Below are 20,408 nucleotides of genomic sequence, written 5' to 3'. Positions count from 1 at the left end.
CTTCATGTTCTCTTGGACCCACACCCTCCAGTGGTCTTCATGTTTTCTTGTCCACACTCTCCAGTGGTCTTCATGTTCTCTTGGACCCACACCCTCCAGTGGTCTTCATGTTCTCTTGTCCACACATATTCCAGTGGTCTTTATGGTCTCTTGGACCCACACCCTCCAGTGGTCTTCATGTTCTCTTGGCTGAACACTCACCAGTGGTCTTCCTTGTATACACATCCATGCTTACTTTGTCTACTTTGAAAGCAGCAATGTGTGTCTCATGTGGTCATGGGTAATCTGCTCTGCTGACCTGCCTGTGAATCTCAAGGTCTTGGACTTAGAAAGGCCCCCTCCCCATGTAACCTCCACTATTAGTTTTGGGGGGTGATTCCAAATTCACCAGCAGTGAAAGAGACAGGAGTTTCTTCCATTTTTGTTTACAGGACCATGGTTCCCTCATGGATGCAGTGGGAGGGGGACTATATGGTCTCTGGGGACAGTCTTTCTGTACAATATCAATACAGATAAGACAAGTCTAGATCTGTCCTTTGTGGGGGCACTGGAAAATAATTTGCTAAAATCATCACCTGCATTGAGATAGAATGAAGCTACTCTTCTCGAAAGCTCTTCCCAATTACATTGCCTTAAAATTTTGTGATTTTTAAGTCCAGTTGTCCACTGGGGCTAGATCTCCCAGGAGAGCCAATGGACAGGAGGTAGGTACTGCAGTCTGGATCACAGCAGAAGAGATTTTGTTACTTGATTTTCTGTCTCCCTTCAGGACAGAAACTGTATCCAATCATCTCACTCACCTAGCATCAGGGCTTGGCTCATGGTTACTACAAAAATACCTGTAGTACTGAGTTTAAATTGAAAGCATCAAATAAATAGGCTTTTTTTCTTTCTTTTTTATTTTTTTTCCTTTCCCTTTTCCTATCACACATCTCTTTCCATGTGACCTCTTTAGCAGTGAGAGAAGAGAACCAAACCTAGCTGGACAGCATGTCCTCTCCCACTTAGCAATTTGCCATCTTACATTTCCACCAGACCAGCATTTCTCTGGAGAAGTCTTCCTTTGGCTTAAAAAACACAGACGGGCTGCAATGTCTGCAGAGAGTCCCGATGAATTCATCTGTACACTGTTCTTTCTCATCAATCCTCATGCTCATTGAGTAGATCTGACTGTATCTTAGAAGGCTGTGAGGCAGCCTGAGTGGTCTAGTTAGGAAGTGAGTTACCGGAAGTCCGTAGGGATGAACGAGCTCATTTGGAATAGGGTAGAGCTGCAGGAGTCTCAATTCAGTTCTATCTGGACCAGGACACCGCCATTAGGATGGTGTTTTGGATTTATCTGTTAATGAGCATGACTTTGTTCTTTGACCTTTTTTTTTTTTTTGTCTTTTCTTCATTAGCAATGGATTTTCCATGTCACTGCCTGACTTAGGTAAGTAATGTTTACTTGATGTTGTCCACTGATATTTTGTCTTTAGGACTGGTGTGTTAAGGGGCAGGGGAAGAACATTGGTAATCTTTCCTGCTTTCCCAGTGAAAACTGGACCCATCAGAATGAAAGAAGATAACTTAAACAATGGTACTTCCTGCTTTGGACAGATGAGAAACATTTTTCTGGCACTTCCATAAATAGATGTTACTGTCTTTAGTAACATCTTTAGAACCCACATACTATACTTTGGATTGGGATTTATACCCAAGACTCTCTGACTATGAAGCTTAGGCATTCTGCATTGATACACATACCTCTGATGGATTTGATAGCCAGATTAAGACATGATAAATTGAGTATGAACATGCTGCAGTCCACACACTAACTGAATAAGAATGGGTTACTGGGACACTTTTAATTTGATAATAAAACAGCACTGTGTAAGTTATCATAATGCCTAACACATAGGATACACATACATATCTCAATACATGTGCAGTCCATGGAATTTGTTGATAAATGAGGACTGTGTGGTTTTTGTTCATTGGTTTTTGTTCATGGGCACAAAATATACTTTCATTTATAACTATGACTCAGTGATTCAAATATATATTTCAGAAATATAAACTGCCACACTGAATAACTAAGGTTATTATAGATCTGATGAATGCAGCTCTACCAAATATTGTCATAAAAAATTTTAAAGCAACTTAGAATAGGAATTCATCCTGCAGATAGATTACTCCTAATCCTCAAATCCACAAACCAAATTGCTCCAAAATCTGAAACTTTTTATTACTACCATAGTTGAAAAATTCTGTACCTGAATTCATGTGACAGGCATGTCACATAGAAGGCACAATAAACAACTGCATGATATTACCATTAGGATATGTGTATTAAGTGTATATGAAGCAATTACTATTTTGAGTTTATATTTGACGCCTATGTCCAAGATACCATCTCTATATATCTTACTGTGTATATGCAAATACTCTAAAATCCAAAAGGATTTGACGTCTGAAATTTTCTGTCCCAAAGCACTCAAAATGAGTGATGTTAAAACTATACCCCCCACACAAAGCTAAGAGTAATGAATAATTGAACATGAATTGTGAACATATCAAAATGTCCCAAATTTGTTCAAATGGCGAATCATCTAAAAAATCATGGAATTCTATATCACATGGTAGTATGAACATTACAAGCTGGAAATGTCTAATTATTATTATGTACTAACTCAGATTCAATGTAATACAATAGTATTGCAAAGGAACAATTACTTCAAACCAATACAACTTTGTATATGTTGGAAGGGGAGGGATCAGCAAAGACATTACCATTTTCCCCCCACTGGATATTCTGAAAAGCCCTCTCAATATGCTAGTAATATAAATTGTATTTTAGTTCCAGAAAATGGGGACAACTTACATCTTAACAAAATCAAATGGGTGTAAATGCACATGTAGGTCAGATATTCAGGGAGCTCACTAGTTTTTATTCCCTCAATTGAATTTCTTCCCCAAAGAGACTCATTTTGTTCCAGTCTGTCTATGCATTCAGAAAAAAAGGCTTGATGATGCATCTGTATACTTAGGTCATTGTGTATAATTTGGAAAGCTGGGTGTATATAAAGAATACCTAATAATTTTTTTGGTCTTGTCTCTGCCCTAGGACTCGGGTCTGAGGACATTACCATCTATGATGATGTGGACACAAGTGAGAAAGAATCAAAGTAAGTCACTTTATTTCACTGGTCATCATCTCTGCCGGCACTAGCCACTGCATGATGCTTTGATAAATACAGTCACAGATGATAAGTTTTGAAGCTCTGGTTAATTGGGTATCCTCTGCTGCCGATGTAATAAGCCAATTAAGCCAAATTATTAAGTTGAGATTTGATAAACAGAGCAAAGCAACTCCCAGGTGACTCTCAGGAAGGCAGGGGCAGTATGGAGACCAAGTCTTAAGTATCCTGTAGGCACGGTCTTGAGTAGCCCCAGGGAGGCTCTCGTAGGGGTGGGGCCTGGGGAGAGAGAGATGTGGGGCTTCCACCTAATCAGGAGAGCCAGATCCTGAGAGACCAGACAAACATTTTCAAAGAGAAAACAATGAATGCACCCGTAGACATCCCAACAAGTGTACCAAGTCAAAGGCACTGGAGCTCCAGGGTGCTTTTGTTTCTTATCTTTGAGTCCAGAGACTTGAAATTGTCAACACATTTAAACAGTAATCTTGTGTGCACTACAAAGCATGGGATAGCAAGGGTTGTTTGGTAGAACTGTTTTCAAGGTCTCAATAACTGCCATCTGTAGAAAGGAAGCTATTCTTACCTCAGTGGTCCTCACAGCTTCTTTCTTTCCATCTCCACCAGCTGCGTAGCTGGTAATGGAGGACATTTGTTTTCACCTCCTGGTCCCTACTCACTCTACTTGAACTTGTGCTGGGGTCTTGGTAAAGCCACTAACAATCCTTTGTTAAACCCAGGAGACATTCTTAAGATCAGATCATACTTGGATTTTTTTACAGTATTTTACAATTGTGGTCATGCCATTCTTAAAGGGGAAAAGTGTCCTGTTCTCCCCCCACCCTACCCCCATGTTTCCAGGTAACAATTTCACGTTCCTCCTCTTCGTTTCCCTTACGCTTTTTGTGTGAGTCCTGGCTGCCCATCCATGCCTTAAGGGTTGTATGTTCTTAGGATGCCCCATGTCAGTTCTACTCTCCTTCATACACTCCTTGTTTCTCCTTTTTGCAGGACTGAGGATTGATGCAAGGCATCATGCATGCTAAGCAAGCACTCTACACAACCCTCCTCCTTCATTTTATGTTATTTCATTTTCAGAGTTTTGCTAAGTTGTCCAAGCTGGCCTTGAACTTGGGATCTTCCTGCCTCACATTCCCAAGTAGCTTGAGTTACAGGTGTGATTCCCCTAATTTTCGCTCCTGTATATTTTTTACTGTTCTCTCACCTACACTCAAGAGTTCATTATAACCAAAACATCAAAATTTATATTTTAAGATCAGGTTTTTTTCTGAGTCACAGTTAAGTGTGGAGAGGTGTTTGCTATTAACTTACAGTTAATAGATCGTTCACTTCTGTGACTTTATCTTCTTGGGTTGGCACACTTTTTATCAGAACATTATCCTCATAGTTGTAAGAATCCCTTTCCTTGACTACATTTTCATGTAGTCTCATAACTCTGTGCTCCGACAACCATAGCTGTCAGGTCTAAGTCATGTGGCCTGACTCCAAAATGCAGTGTGTTAAGTTGGGCTTGTTATAAAACTGCACAAAATGATCTAGAATCTCAAGATGGCGGCTTTAGTGTCCGTTAGAGTGTCAGCACTGTTAAAAGCAGTGAAAAACAATAGTAATGTTTCTAAATGGAGGAGAGGCGAGAAACAGAGGCCACAGCTCCGTATATGTGGAAAACACTGTGTTGCAAGGTTTCTGGGATGAGTGTGGTGGTACACACTTTTAATCCCAGCCCTCTGGAGGCAGAGGCAGGAGGATCTCTATGAGTTTAAGGCCAGCCTGATCCATACAGTGAATTCCAGGCCAGTCAGGGCTATACAATATGACTCTGTCTGAAAAAAAAAAAAAGTTTGTTGAAGCAAAAGGCATATAATCAGAAAAGAAGCAGATATAGCATGACATGAGATTAGAAGAAGGCTCTGGAATTTTTAGACAACAGCCCTGTAATACCAAGTTAAAAGAATGAAACCTTTTCCTTGAAAAATAGTTTGTAAACGTAAGTTATAAAGAACAATAAAGCCGCCCCATCTCTAATAGCCAAGCACCAAAATATGGCCAACCCTGTCCTCGTCATCATATGCACACCCCTCACCTGCTCACTGGCCTCCCCCAGGGCGAGTACCTTCCCTGCTTTTGTTCTTTTCCTGTTCAAAACAAAATCAGATTAATTGAATTATAGATGACAAAAATATTGCTTCATTGTAAAAGTGATTTCATCCTTTATACATAATTCTATACCTGAGTTTACTCAAATCCACTGTTTTGCTACCATGATTTGTTTGTTTTTACTGCTCTTGGATTGATATTTCAGAAAGTGTATGTGTGTGCCACATTAATTCATCTATTCTCTTGTTGGTAGGTACTTAGTTCTTGAGTGATTTTGCTTTTGTGACCAGTACTTCCACAGATAATAGATTCATGTATCCTGTGTGCACTTGGAAGGGGAAATACAAACCATACATGGAATATAAATTCACAAGTGCCAGCCTAGCACATAAGGGTTTGCATTGATTGCAATGTTAACACATGGAACAGAGAGAAGTCATTTTTGTCAAGTGGGTGTCTGTAAATAGTATCACATCATTATAGTAATTGGCATTACTAACAAGCTTCAGTGCAGAGTTACTCACACTCATGTCTTTCTCCTATAGAGTCTGTCCATATCTTTTGATTGCTTTTCTGTTGTTTGCTGGTATTTTTCTTCATCTTAGGTTTTAAAACAATTCATTTTTGGACACAGCTCTTTTCTCACTTTCATGTCAGTTCCCACAATATCTTCTTCAAATGTTGACTAGCCTTTTCAAGTTTGTTTCTTGTCTTCCAAAGAATAGAATTTCAAGTTTAAATTATCAATTTTTTATTATTGCTTTTTATATCTTCTAAAGGACTCTTTCTCCCAGCTCATATGACATTCTCCTATACTCTCTTCTGAAAGTTACAACTTTGCCTTTTAAACTTAATCCTTAGGCCCACCTGAACTGATTTTTTTTTCCTTTTTGTTTTTCAAGACAGATTTTCTCTTTGTAGCCATGCCTGTCCTGGAATTTGCTCTATAGACCAGGCTTATAAATGGACATATCTGTCCCTCCCACCAATTTCCAAATAACCACTCAGAGGCTTATATTAATTACAAATGCTTGGCTGGTAGCTCAAGCTTACAGTTAAATTAACCCATAATTCTTATCTATGTTTAGTCACATGGTATTGTATCTTTTTTCAGTGTGACATTATCATCTTCCTCTGTGTCTGGCTGGTGACTCTTCACTCTAACCTTCTCCTTTCCAGCATTCTCAGTTTGGCCACCCCACCTATACTTCCTGCCTGGCTACTAGCCAATCAGCATTTTATTAAACCAATTTGAGTGACAAATCTTTACAGTGTACAAGAGGATTATTCCACAGCATTTCCCCCTTTTGTCTAATTAAAAAGGAAGGTTTTAACTTTAACATAGTAAGATTGTATACAACAAAAACAGTTATTAAGAATTACAGTAACACTATCTAATCCATTTACATTTGACAAAATTAGAGAAAATAATTATCTTAGTGAGTCTAAAGTTTTCTATCTAATTTACTTTCTATTATATCTAAGGAAAACTTTGTTTAGTTTTTTTCTTGACCATTATCCATAACAACTCATAACCAACCCCCCTAAACAATGACAAATATCCATAATTTATTTTGGGGGAATGTGGGCATAGTTCTCTAGACTTCTTCCTATTGATTGGGGAGGATGGTAATCTTTTTGGCACCCTGAGAAAATTTAGCATAATTGTTAAGTCTTGGTTGTAGTATTTTGTGGAGCTGGATCATCTTATTCAGTGGCCATGAAGCTGTTTTGGATGCTGGATCATCTGGGCCATCATTTTCATTGGTGTCTGGTCCCCTTGCTCTGAAAATATATAAACTTTTAAAGGTAACATATATCTGTGTATTAATACAAATACAAACTGTGCATTGTACATAAGTCAGTCAAAGACAAATTTTTATTTTATGTCTGAGCAAGTAAAATGTATGTTACATGTCTTATAGTTACTTTAGGTTTATTTTCCCATGTCTGTAGTTAGGATTTCGGGGGGGGGGGGGGTCTTCCTTGATCAAACCTGATTTTCCTTAACCCAGAATGAACCCATAGCCTCTCATTTTCTGTGGAAACAAAAACATAACCTCTTTCCCAAAGCAACATATCCCTTGACTTAAAGTTTAAAGTCAAGACATTTTTAAAATATATAGGTTGGTTTAATCCAGCAGTTTTTATAATCAAATGTCTCTCAGCAGTTGTCATTTGTTTATTAGCTGCTAAAAATTTTAAAGACAGCACAATAACATACAGTATCCAGATACTCTGTATATTTTCCACCCTTATGTGGCTTTTTAAAAATATTTATTCCCTTTTAAAGGACCTTACTTTATTATTTTAAAATTTTACATATTTTATTTTTTATGACTGTCTATACTTTCTTTTCTCTCCCAAGCCTATGTATTCTTTTTCATTGCTGTGAATCATTTAGAGGGTTTTTTTTTTCTTTTTTCTGAATCTGTCTTATCTGCATATCTCTTTTTCTGACCACATGAGTCTTTAAAGTACTAAGCAGGTGTGGTTAGGACTAAAGCGGTGGTTTTGGCAGCTGGCTCCACCACATTCCTTGGTTCGGAGTGCCTAGCTTCATTTAGGAGGTACCAGTGGTAGCCACATTTAATGCACCAACTCTGGGGAGTTTTTGGGTCCATGCTGCCACCAAGTAGTGCACTACCCGCTGCTCATAAACCCCATTTAAGTGTTTGGTAGCAGGACCTCTTAAAAGAGCTGCATAGTTTTTGCCAATAACACTGAGCCAGGAAGTTGTCTCTTAAAGGAGCCACACTTCTGCCTGCTGCTAGCAAATAAAGCCTACCCAAGAAAAAGTAGTTACTAAGAAGTTGAGTTTGACTCCATTTTTGTGTTTAGAATCCTTTTTAAAGCTTTGTCAGGTTTTATGTGGAAATTTCAGCCACACATTGGAATGCCATATGTAAACAGATGTTTCTGTCCTGCCCACCAATTCCTAGTAACCACTCAGAGGTTTATATTAATTATAAATGTTCAGCTGGTAGCTCAGGGTTATTACTAACTAGGTCTTATACTTAAATTAACTCATAATTCTTATCTATGTTTAGCCATGTAGTTTGGTACCTTTTCTCAGTACTACATTCTCATCTTGCTTCCTCTGTAACTCCTCACTCTGACCTTCTCCTTCCCAGCATTCTTAGTTTGGCTGCCCTACCTACACTTCCCGACTAGCCACTGGCCAATCAGTGTTTTACTAAACCAGTTGGAGTAACAAATCTTTACAGTGTACAAGAGGATTATTCCACAGCACAGTTTGGCCTTGAACTCACAGGCCTTGAACTTGAATTCCCTTGCCTCTGCCTCTTAAGGGCTGAGATTAAAGGCATGTGCCACCATTGCCATGCAGAAGAGAAGCTTCCCTGACCCAGAATCAAACCCAGGCCTTGGTAGTGAGAGTGCTGAATCCTAACCACTAGACCACCAAGGCGTGTCAAGTATCTTGTGGACTGAGTTTTATGTTGACAATGAAGTGATAGGCAGTTGTTTTCCTCTTTATAGATAAATGTTCCTTGCATGATTTATTGAATGTTCTTATTTTCCCCATCAACTTTCAATGCCATTTTGTCACAACAAGTGTCTCAGTACCTGACAGTCTGTTTCCAGGCTCTCTATTCTCTTCTGTGGTTGTTTGTATCATAATTACAGTGTGAAAGTAGCTTCATTTTTTAGTTCTGTTTCCTTTCTCCTGTTCCAAAACCTTCAAAGACTTGGGATATATTGTTGTAGTATAGAAAATAACTTTGAAGTGGGTGTTTTCCCAGCCCGTTCCCTTTTTGTACTCATGGTGTAGCTCCTTTTAAACAGTTTCACACACAGGTCATACTAAGCCCCATTCTGTGCCTGGTATTGTGCATTGCTTGTAGCAGATCCCGTTGGACTTTGTCAGGGTTCCAGCTTCTGTGAGCTGAGCAGAGACAATGAGCATGCAGCAGTCAGAAAAGAAGTGATCTCTAGAGCCTTTTTCCAGGCTCCAAGATAAGAGATGATGAAAAAAGAGAGGAGTGGGAGATTCCCAGAAAGTCCCAATGGCCTCGTAAGAGCCTTCTCAGTTGGTGGCTTCCATGCTTAATCCTTCCTTTCCTGATGCACCCTGTGACCAGAATCTGAAGGAAAAGTGGTCTTAGTAGCAGAGGCCTGCAATCCCAGCCTCTAGAGAGATCAAAGCAGAGGAATAGCAAGTTCAAGACCTACCTGGGCCAAATAGTTTAAGGTTTGAGATATAGTTAAATGACAGTGTGCTTGCCTTGCATGTACAAGCCCTGAGTTCAGTCCCCAGGACTGCATACTCTGAAGGGAATCATAATATAATGTCTATGAAAATGTGAAGTTTCTCAGACATGTGTCTTTTAGTCTTCCCAGTGCAGTTACTGAAATATTTAGACATGTCAACACTATAGACATCTGGATGGTTGGTAGAAGAGGATCTTCTTTTTTCTTTTTCTTTTTTTTTTTTTTTTTTTTTTTTAAGTTTTGCTCATCTCAATGAAGGGCCCCGCATTAACTTAGGGAAGAGATATTTTCAAGTAGTAGTATGGTGAAACACTATGTACTCTGGAGTTACACACCTACATTCAGCAGTGCTAACTCATGACAAGTTGTCTAGCTCTCCGATCACTCCTTTTACTTCTTTAGAAAACTTAGAATGGCCAGAGGATGAGCAGGTAGTCAGTATGAAAACTGCTGAATTTACATAGAATTATCTATGTAAACTGATCAGCAAAAAACCTAATAGATAGGTGCTTAAAATGTTTCGAATCGTTCTATAATACTTACTTTTCCATGCATGCTTTTTTTTTTTTTACATACAAACATGTAAACATCACAAACTGGGATCCACATGAGAGAAAACGTAAGGTTTTGTCACCTCATTCAATATTACACTTTCCAGATCCACCATTTCCCCACAATTTTCACTTTTATTTACAGGTAAAATCCCACTGTATCTAGGTACCACACTTTAGAAAAGAATTATTTTTAATTGTGTGGATGTGTCTGTGTGGGGGTACGTGCATGTGCAGGCGCCCTCGGAGATCAGTGATGTTGGATCCCCGGGAGCTAGAGTTCCAAGTAGTTTTGAGCTGGGGACTGCACTTGGGTTCTGTGTAATGTGAGCACGTGCTCTTAACTACTTAGCTGTCCCTCCAGTCCCTGTGCCACATTTTCCTTATCCATTCATCTGTTGCTAGATGGCTAGGCTGGTTCCAATTCCTTGTTATTGTGGAAACTGCAGCAAAGAAACTAGATGTGCAAGTATCACTGTAGTAGACAAAGTCCTTTGGGTGTGTGTCCTAGACCTGGGCTATGTGATAATATTATTGTGAATTTTTTAGAAACCTCTGTACTTCTGTAATAGCTATGCACATCTGCCCTCCCATAAGCATTGATTTTTGGCGATGTTCACCTTTCCTACCAGAGTGAGGAGTATCCTTAGCCATTGGTAAATTGCAAGTTTATTTAGTAGGATGTACACTTTAGAGAAAAAAAAATCTGAGGCTCAGAAAGGAGATAGGTATGATTACAAGGTGACTAATTTGGTTTCTGGTTTCAAATTTGGGCCACTAAGATGAGAGGTCAGCAGTTTCAGGCGTGTGGGCCAGTGCGGCCTGCTATTGGTGTTTGTAAATGAAGTCACAACAGTGGAGCTAATAGTTGCTATAGAGAATGTAGCCTGTAAAGCCAAGATATTCACTGTACAGCCTTGCTGTGAATATGGAGGCAAATTTTACAGGTGATGTTTTCAACTATTTTGGTTATTGACCTGGAAAGCATTGGTGATCCTGTAAATGTTTACTAGTTCAATCTTAATTTACTTGATCAAAACATTTTTCTCCTCAGAGATGAAGACAAATTAAAAACTTGGAAGCTTAAGTTTCTGACATCAAAGTGGAAAAAGGGGGGAAAAGACAGTGAAGGATCCAAAAGGTAAGACGGCAAGGAAGCTCGCAACTTCACGGTGGCAGTTTCCACTTCTGACCCGCTGTCTGACCTTGGGCAAGACCTTACATCTGATTTTCAGGTTCCTTGTCTACAAGTGAGAGCTAGCAACACTTGCCTCATAGTACAACTGGGAGGATTAAAAGAGACAAAGGTGCCGGGCGGTGGTGGCGCACGCCTTTAATCCCAGCACTCGGGAGGCAGAGCCAGGCGGATCTCTGTGAGTTCGAGGCCAGCCTGGGCTACCAAGTGAGTTCCAGGAGAGGCGCAAAGCTACACAGAGAAACCCTGTCTCGAAAAACCAAAAAAAAAAAAAAAAAAAAAAAAAAAAAAAAAAAAAAAAGAGACAAAGGTATAAACACACAGTTCCTTACATTCATTCCCAACCTCCTCCCTCCTCTCCACTGATGAGAAATAAGAAAGCCTGGGAGGTAGGCCTTCCCGAGTTCTCATCTTATAGGCCATAGCAGCATTCCTCCAGAAGGATAGAGCTTAGATAGAATCCCAATTAGGACTGACAGCCATTGCTCAAATGTCAGTTTAGTTATGACGACAGTCAGTGTTAGAATGTAATGGTAATTTTCTCAGCTCGGGAGGTGACCTCCATTTATGTGATTATGCCTGGACTGGCTGCTTAGAGAGTGTGTGTGCTCTGCTTCGTCAGTGCTTCCTTAGCTATGTTCTCCTCTTCCCGGGTGCTATGAATGAGGTAGGATGGGGGACAAAACTTCTTGGGGAAATACTTAGTAAATAGTGAGTGGTTTGCCTATATCAGGAAACCAATGGTTTTCCCAGGGTATCTCCAAGTCGGACATTTGTCCACAGAAAATTGAAACAACTCAGAATGGCAAAGGCACCGCCTCCTTCAATTTTTTCTGAATTTGGAAAGAGGTATTCAGACTAGAAGGTTCATTAAACATCATACTTGTTTGCATAGCCCTGCAAAAGAGAAATCCAAGGTCAGGAAGGTTTCTGACCTTTTGTCCAACAGTTTTATGTGGTATCAATATAAATCCATCTTTTTTGAGAAACAATTTCCAGTAGTTTTTTTCATAAACTGACTTAGTAAACTTATTCTCAATTTCAAAATGTAATAAGGCATCATTATTTATGAAGAACAGTGGATCAATTTCTTGGATCCTTTTACATTGGTTTCTGGGACAGCTTATTCTACCAGTAAGTAAAACTGTTTTCTGTATTAGTTAACTGACAGCTTATTTTACCAAAGGTTGGGTAAGTATTCAAATATAAAGGCATGCATGACCCGAATGGTCAAACACCTGTGCATGATGCCAGGAACTAGCATTTTGCTGTAGGTTAGTTCCGACACACTGAAGGATGTTTAAGCACTGCACTCTTATTTCAGAAAGACATTCCTGTGACAGGGACACAGATAATTTTTTTTATAAGAACAGGCAAAGAAATGGTATTGTTGCCAGTGGTCAGGGTCTGAGATGGACATTTCCAGATTTTTGGCTTTTTATTGAAGAAAGAAAAACCAACACACACTGCAAAGTATTGGGGAAACTTTATTCAAAGAGCTAGAACAGGTCAGAACATATTCTAAGAGAGCAGCAGATCTCAGGGGCCCAAGGTTATTGTTCGAGGATTCTTCTTATGGGATCCAGGAGAGCAGGGGCCAGTTACTCACAGGCATAGTTAGAGTGGTTCTCTTAGATTGTGTTATATAATCATGTGTCTCCTGTAAATGTCCAATCCCATAATGCACCTGATTTTAATCATGTATGTGCCCAGTTATGGGTAAGTATAAAATGATAATTAGGGTATTCTCCCCTGAAAGTTCACTTGGGAACATGGTTTTATCACACATGTACCCTAAGCCCATTCACACCTTTCCATTTCTGTAGCAAGCCATAAGCAGAGTAGAACTGAATACAATCTAAGTTGGATGATCGTTTACAGTGGAAGGTATATACAGTATGATGGAGATTTAGTCAGAGATGGGTGTAGCTAGAGTTAAATCTGTCACCCGCCAGTCCCACAGCCACTCAGACCCAACCAAGTAAACACAGAGACTTATATTGCTTACAAACTGTATGGCCATGGCAGGCTTCTTGCTAACTGTTTTTATATCTTAAATTAATCCATTTCTATAAATCTATACCTAGCCACGTGGCTTACCGGCATCTTCACATGCTGCTTGTCATGGCGGTGGCTGGCAGTGTCTCCTTCCACCTTCCTGTTCTTTTTTTTCTCCTCTCTGTTAGTCCCACCTATACTTCCTGCCTGGCCAGTGGCCAATCAGAGCAATTTAACATACAGACCACCCCACAGCAGATGTGTGTGTGGGTAAGCATCTCAAGTTGTCACGTGCATTTGTAGCCCTTACCAAGTAGGTATCAGGCTACTAAACTATGCAAGAATGGGGCTGTGAGTAGAAGCATGGGAAAGATACCCCAATATAGAAGATGCTCCTCACTGACACTGCTAAAAAGGGGGAACCAAACTCCATTTATAAAGCAGAAGGCAGGACAAGGGAAGGGTCTCAGGCAGCTTTGGGGATGGATTAGTCCATTTGATGTGTTTCATATTTCACCCATGTTTGCTGCATCTTGCTGTCCATGTATTTCTTACTTTTCCTGTTGCTGTGATAAAATATCCCCCTAAGGCAACTTAAGACAAAGAATTTATTTTGGCTCATAGTTCAAGGGTACAATCCATCACCCTAGATCTTGTTTCTATATATTGAAAACATACAAAAATCTACAGTTAAATGTCAAAACTAGTTACCTTAATGTGAAGTTTTATGAGAAATGCTCCCCATAGTCTCAGGCATTTGAATACCTGGTTCCAGTTGGTGGCACTGTTTGGGTACATTTAAGAATATGGTTTTGCTGAAGGAAGTATGTCACTTGGGAGTGGGCTTTGAGAGTTTAAAGACATGTCATTTCTAGTTTGTTCTCTGCTTGCTGCTCCAGCCACTGTGTCTGTCAGTTCCCTGCCATGATGGACTCCAATCCCCCAGGAATCGTAAGCCCATATAAACACTTCCTCCTATAATATGCCTTTGTCATGGTGTTTTCTCATTGCAATAGAAAAAATAATATGCCTACTATTCTATAAAACATGTTTCTCTTATCTCACTGCTCCTCCTGCACTCAACATTCTCTATATCAAGTTGATTTTATTTCATACTTCCTTGATATCAAAAATATTTTTAGATATATAGCTCAGTATCAGAAATATTTTTAGATATATAGCTCAGTGGTAGAATACTCCTGTAGTATATATGAGGCTCTGGATTTGATCTTCAGCCAGCACTGGAAAAAAACCCACAAATACATATGTATAAAACAGAAAAATAATTGGTATTACCTTCTTCAGTAGTTATGAAAATCTGCTCTAGTAGAGGGATGTGTATAGATATAGTATATATTTCATTTATGTAAAATTATACCTTAGTTTATCCTGAGATGGTGACTTCAGAGGCTCACAAATTTAGGACTTTTGTTATGCTACACTTAACCTTGCCCATGTTATTTCTTGCCAGTTTTTCTCCCAGAAATTTCTTCAGAGCTAAGAAGCACCATTTAGAAAAGAATAGAATGGAAAAAGAAGAAAAACTTTTCAGAGAAAGATTTCAGGTATGTTCTCTTCTGAAAGTGATAATTAACACAACACTAACAGTACTGACAACTAGAAACGTTTACTCTTAAAGGCTCCGTTAGAGTAGTATCATCAGCTACTCTGAGATAGAGAAATGATCTGATACATTCCTATATTGGCATGCCTTTGTACACGCTATTCTGTAGCTAGAGTTTTCCTGCCTGGCCCACAGTCAGGACAAATCTCTCTTACCCACCAGTCCCACAGCCACTCAGACCCAACCAAGCAAACACAGAGACTTATATTGGTTACAAACTGTATGGCCGTGGCAGGCTTCTTGCTAACTGTTCTTACAGCTTAAATTAATCCATTTCTATTAATCTATACCTTGCCACATGGCTCGTGGCTTACCGGCATCTTCACATGCTGTTTCTCATCCTGGCGGCTGGCAGTGTCTCTCTGACTCAGCCTTTCACTTCCCAGCTTTATTCTCCTCCTTGTCCCGCCTACACTTCCTGCCTAGCCAATGGCCAATCAGTGTTTTATTTACCAACCAATCAGAGCAACACATTTGCCATACAGAACATCCCACAGCACTATTCCATCTGGTAAAGCTTCTAAAATGTTGTTGAAGGCTCTCTTCAAATCTCACTCCCTCAGCACATTTGTACAATACTGATTAGAAGGAGACCCTTTCATATGTCAGTTCCCAGTGTAAAACAACGTGTTGTATTTGAGTGAACAAGTGGAGCAACATCTCACACTCACATCCTTCATTAAGAAGCTACGGAGTGTTCTCCACTGCTCCTTCCCGATTTTATCTTCTGCCAAAGTGAGGACCTCTGAATTCAGGAAACACTTTCAACAGCATCCAAGTGGTAGACTAAGAGTCAAATTCCGTAAGTCAGAGCTCTACCAGCAAGAAGTGTTGGTTTCCTCAAGTCATGGCTGCAGCTAATCCTTGTTTCCTCTCCTCAGATTCTGTCTCTGCCCTTTCTCCTTTGGCAACTAACTGCTCATAATTCTGTTTCTTTTTTTTTTTTTTTTCTTTTGGTTTTTCGAGACAGGGTTTCTCTGTGTAGCTTTGCGCCTTTCCTGGTACTCACTTTGGAGACCAGGCTGGCCTCGAACTCACAGAGATCCGCCTGCCTCTGCCTCCCGAGTGCTGGGATTAAAGGCGTGCGCCACCACCGCCCGGCCATAATTCTGTTTCTAAAAGAGCTTCCACCTCTACCTCACTTCCATCTCCTTCCTCCGGCACCGACTTGGTCTGCTCCACATCTGACATCCCCCTGCTGCTTTCTCCATCTGGTGTGTTCACTTATCAAGACCCAGTTGAGACATCTTCTCATTCCAGAAAGACCTGCTCAAACTTCTAATTAAAGAAATTGCTCTTCTGCTTACCTAAATACAACTTCTGGTACAGTTCATCATACTAAACTGTGAACTTCTAGGCAGCATAGATTATTTTTATCTTCACATCCATGTGCTCAGCAGAGAAACACTACCTCACACTTCAAAAACATCCCAAACTATTTTGAAAGTGAACTAAAAATAAGACTATACATAAATTCCTTAACTGCTGATATCATCTATTTGGCCAAAGCTCAGTAAGTTGTTACCTAAAATCCCCACATACTAGGATGTTATTTGATTAGATCAAAACAATAGCATAGTAATCTCTGGTTGAAAAGACCCCTATCATCCACCAAGGCTTTCTCCTTTGCCCTTGAAAGTCCCAAATGGGACAGAAATCCCATCTCCTCTGTATGTATATGAGTCTATCCCTAATTACCTGAGATGGGCTTCCAGTTACCTTTAGGAAAAAAAAATATGCCATTTCAATCCAGCTCAAAAAAGTACTGTGTACCTCACTGTTGACAGGAATTGAGGGAACAAAGGTGAGGAACACTCACCTCTAGTTTCTTTTTTAAAGGCAGTGTGTTCGCTAAATTCTACAATAGGAATATATGTAGTACAGGACAGCAGTAAGTTGTTCATGGCGGTTACAACGCTATCAGAAGTTGTTGGCAGCTGAGTATTTCAAATAGGAAGAGCACGCTCACACGAGTAAAGGCCTGGAAAGATGGGAAACAAAGCACTTCTTGGCCCAAGGACAGAGATAAAGGGACAAGGAATGACAGTATGCCAAGGACCCTGAATATCAAGCCAAAGAATGTGGCTCTCATCCAAAAGGCAATGAGACTTCAGCACTGTGTAACTAGGAAGATGGCCTACTAAGATTTGTTTTTAAGAAACTACTGAGGATTCACAGTAACCAAATGGCCTGGAGAGAGGGAAAGATGTCAGGTTTGTGAAGGTCAGGTGAGGAGCCATTACAGGTCATCCTAACCTGCTGAAGTAAACACCAGGGACCAAACTACATCTCCTAGTTTTCGTTTCCATGGTCAGTGCATGAGAAGGGAAAGTACCTGTAGGCTGGCTCATCAGGAAGAAATCCTGTGGGTTCAGGAACTGAATTTCCCGCCAGAGACTGCTCTCTCACAAATGCCTGTCTTTCACCATATATAGACAGTGGGCATTTCCCATATATACCCAACTGCCGCCGTTTTAAAGTACATGTGCTCAGAAAAGGTGAGGACGGAACATCATCTTAAAACAGAATATTAACTCTACAGCTGTGTTCAAATGTTTCCTCTCCTGAGTTAGGAGGTAGCTTTGTTACTGTTTAAACATATCAGGTGTGGTATATCCACACCCACCAGGACTTGTTCTGATATGTATGAGTGGATGTGAAAACAGTTTTAAAATAGAATCACATTAGACAATTGTTTTGTTTTGGATTTTACTATTATTTTAAGGGCCTTTCACTATAATACCCCATTGTTTACTTTGTCAGTCTCTCGCATCCTGTATGTTGAGGTTACTATATTGTATCTTTCATTAATTCTGTTACAATAACTACGCAAGCATGCCCTTACTATAGTAATTTCTCATTTTAGTATGGTAAAGAGATTGTAGTCATTAACAGAGCAGTAGCATGCTCTAGCAATTCACGAAATGGAGTATTTGACCTGCCAATAACTCCTGGAGAACAGCTGGAAGTTATTGACACCACTGAAGAAAACCTAGTGATATGTCGCAATTCCAAAGGCAAATGTGAGTTTGTGGTGAAATTTTCCTTCAATATTAAAAAATTTTCTCTAGAAATCTGAGGTTAGTAATGTGAGTTTTGTTTCTACAGATGGATATGTGCTCATTGAACATCTAAATTTCAAGTAAGTTGTTTAATTTCATATCCAGCTATGAGTTCTGGGTACTTAATGTAGTATATTATGTAAACTCGTCTTATGGGACTACCTAGTGTATTTGGAAATTAGCTATGCAGTCCGGTGCAGTGGTGCATGTCTTTAATCCCAGCACTCAGGAAGCAGGAGAGTCTCTGTGAGTTCTAGGACAGCCAGGACTACACAGAGAAACCCTGTCCCCAAAACACTAAAAACTAGCTATGCAGTGCACTGCCTGGAACTGCATCCGAGGAGGCCTTCCACTGGACTCCTGAGGACACTCAAACTAATATGCAGAGCCCATTTGCAAAGTTTTAAAATCATCTGAAATCTCCTAACTGTTCCACTTACCATGTATTTCACATGCTTGCATGTTCTCTTTTCTGTCCCAGGCATCAGGGCTGATTCCATTAGGAAGGTCTGCATAAGTCAGGATGTGCCCAAGCTGTGAGCCCAGCCCCACAGCCCTTCCAGTTCCTGTGTCAAATGAGATGGGCTGTGGAGACTTCTGTCAGAAACTCAGAAGAAAACCCTCAACATGTCAATGTTGGTTGGACTTCAAAAAAGTTTGTCTTTCAATGTCTGTTTTACTGCTGGTTCAAGAGATTGTGAAACAGAACGTTAGCATGCGAGCCCTTGCCTAATGAGCCACATCCCAAGTTAGACATCTTGCCTTATGGCACCAGTGAGCTGTGCAGATGGTTAGTGAACATCTAATGTTAGTACACGTCAAATGTAATTTCTTGGTGCACATCTACATTTCATATGAATTCTAAGTGGTAAAGAATGTAACCATGTTACTTTAAACAAAACAACACCTGAGCCATAGTTATTTGTTGTTTTTTTAACCAAAGTAAAAGAATAGAAGGGAACAGTGTGCTGGGGAGGGAGGGGGGAAATTCTTTTCTAAATTCAACCACAAGTATTTTTTAGAAATGTTTAACAAAAATGTGAGGATATGTACATGTTGTATCATGTGAAAACTTTGCCTAAAATAGGGGAAATTAATAGTTTGTCTATGCCCAAACATATCCAAGTGTGTTTCATTTACATGATAGTACACAGAAATTGCACAGTGTAAATAACATTCTGGTCCTACCTGATGTGCACTGTGTGTTAATAAATTCTACATATGCTTTCAACTGTTATACTTCGAGTTCAGTTCTCAGCACCTACATGCAGCAGCTCACAATACCTGTTACTCTAGGAGATGAAACATCCTCCTCTGGCCTCCAGGGCACCTGCACTCATATGGCTTTTGTTCCCACAAAAGCATATGAAGAATCCTCCTCAACTCTTTAAGCAGCAGGCACGATGGAAGCTTTTTCTTGACAGAGTCATCTTATCTACTTCAAAGCTACTTTTCAAGTTTTTATGTTCTTCGTCTTCCTCTACATGCTCCAGATGGCACTCACCAATAAAGGCCATGTTCATTCTAACCCACATGAATCAAAGGTATTCAGAGTTCAAAGCTTAGAGAATAAAACAGGACCCAGACGTGCTGCTCCTGGGCATATACCCAAAGGCCACGATATACGTGCACATCCATGTGTATTGTTGCTACATAATCCACAATAGGAAGGTAAAGGAACCAGCTTAGATGCCCATCAACTGATGAATAATGAAAGTATACATACACACAATGGAATTTTAGTCATCTATAAATAAAAATTAAATTACAGGAAAATAAATGGGTCTAGAAGTATATTAAGAGAAGTGACCCAAACTCAGAAAAGACAAAACTTCATGTTCTCTCTCATATGCAGATCCTAGCTTGTAATGTACATGAGTGAAGCCAAAAAAAAAAAAAAAAAAAAAAACCTAAAACAAAGCAGACAAACATAAAAACAGGAAGAAACCAAGATAGGGTAAAAAGAAATGCTGAGGATGGACAAGAGGACATATGTGCAGGAAGACTGATAGCTGGTGGGTCGGAGAGGACAGGGAGGTAGGGGTGTTAGTGGAGTTTTCCTGTCCTGACTACCTGCTCACAAATAACCAGCAGCTGCTTCCCAAAATAACTGACTCGGAGATTTAATATAAATTATAACTACTTGGCCAATAGCTCAGGCTTGTTACTAGCTAACTCTTACACTTAAATTAACCCATATTTCTTATCTATGCTTTGTCACTTGGCTCATGGCTTGTTACCTCGTTTTCTACATGTCCTGCTTCTTGGGTGGCTGGCTGGTATCTCTTCTGACTATACCTTTCTTCCTCCAGCATTCTCAGTTTGGCTGTCCTGCCTATACTTTTTGCCTGGCTACCGGCCAATCAGCGTTTTATTAAACCAATTCAAGTGACAAATCTTTACAGTGTACTAAGGGAGTATATTTCACAGCATAGGGGAGATGAGCAT

General features: G+C 39.8%; 1 protein-coding gene across 1 annotated transcript in view; it reads left to right on the top strand.

Annotated features, from left to right (window-relative positions):
* Positions 1-19,756, top strand: part of Fyb2 (FYN binding protein 2) — a 127,086-nt gene extending 107,330 nt beyond the window's left edge. The window contains exons 15-21 of the mRNA XM_052718354.1: positions 1,401-1,432; positions 3,107-3,167; positions 11,136-11,222; positions 14,746-14,839; positions 17,765-17,921; positions 18,007-18,040; positions 18,442-19,756. Of these exons, the coding sequence (XP_052574314.1) occupies positions 1,401-1,432; positions 3,107-3,167; positions 11,136-11,222; positions 14,746-14,839; positions 17,765-17,921; positions 18,007-18,040; positions 18,442-18,454 (478 nt within the window). The 3' untranslated portion in view covers positions 18,455-19,756. The remainder of the gene's footprint in view (positions 1-1,400; positions 1,433-3,106; positions 3,168-11,135; positions 11,223-14,745; positions 14,840-17,764; positions 17,922-18,006; positions 18,041-18,441) is intronic.
* The last annotated feature ends 652 nt before the right edge of the window (positions 19,757-20,408 follow it).

Source organism: Peromyscus californicus, unplaced genomic scaffold, assembly GCF_007827085.1.
Source record: "Peromyscus californicus insignis strain IS unplaced genomic scaffold, ASM782708v3 Scaffold_5__1_contigs__length_169319896, whole genome shotgun sequence".
Classification (NCBI taxonomy): domain Eukaryota; kingdom Metazoa; phylum Chordata; class Mammalia; order Rodentia; family Cricetidae; genus Peromyscus; species Peromyscus californicus.
This window is presented reverse-complemented; position numbering and strand designations above follow the sequence as displayed.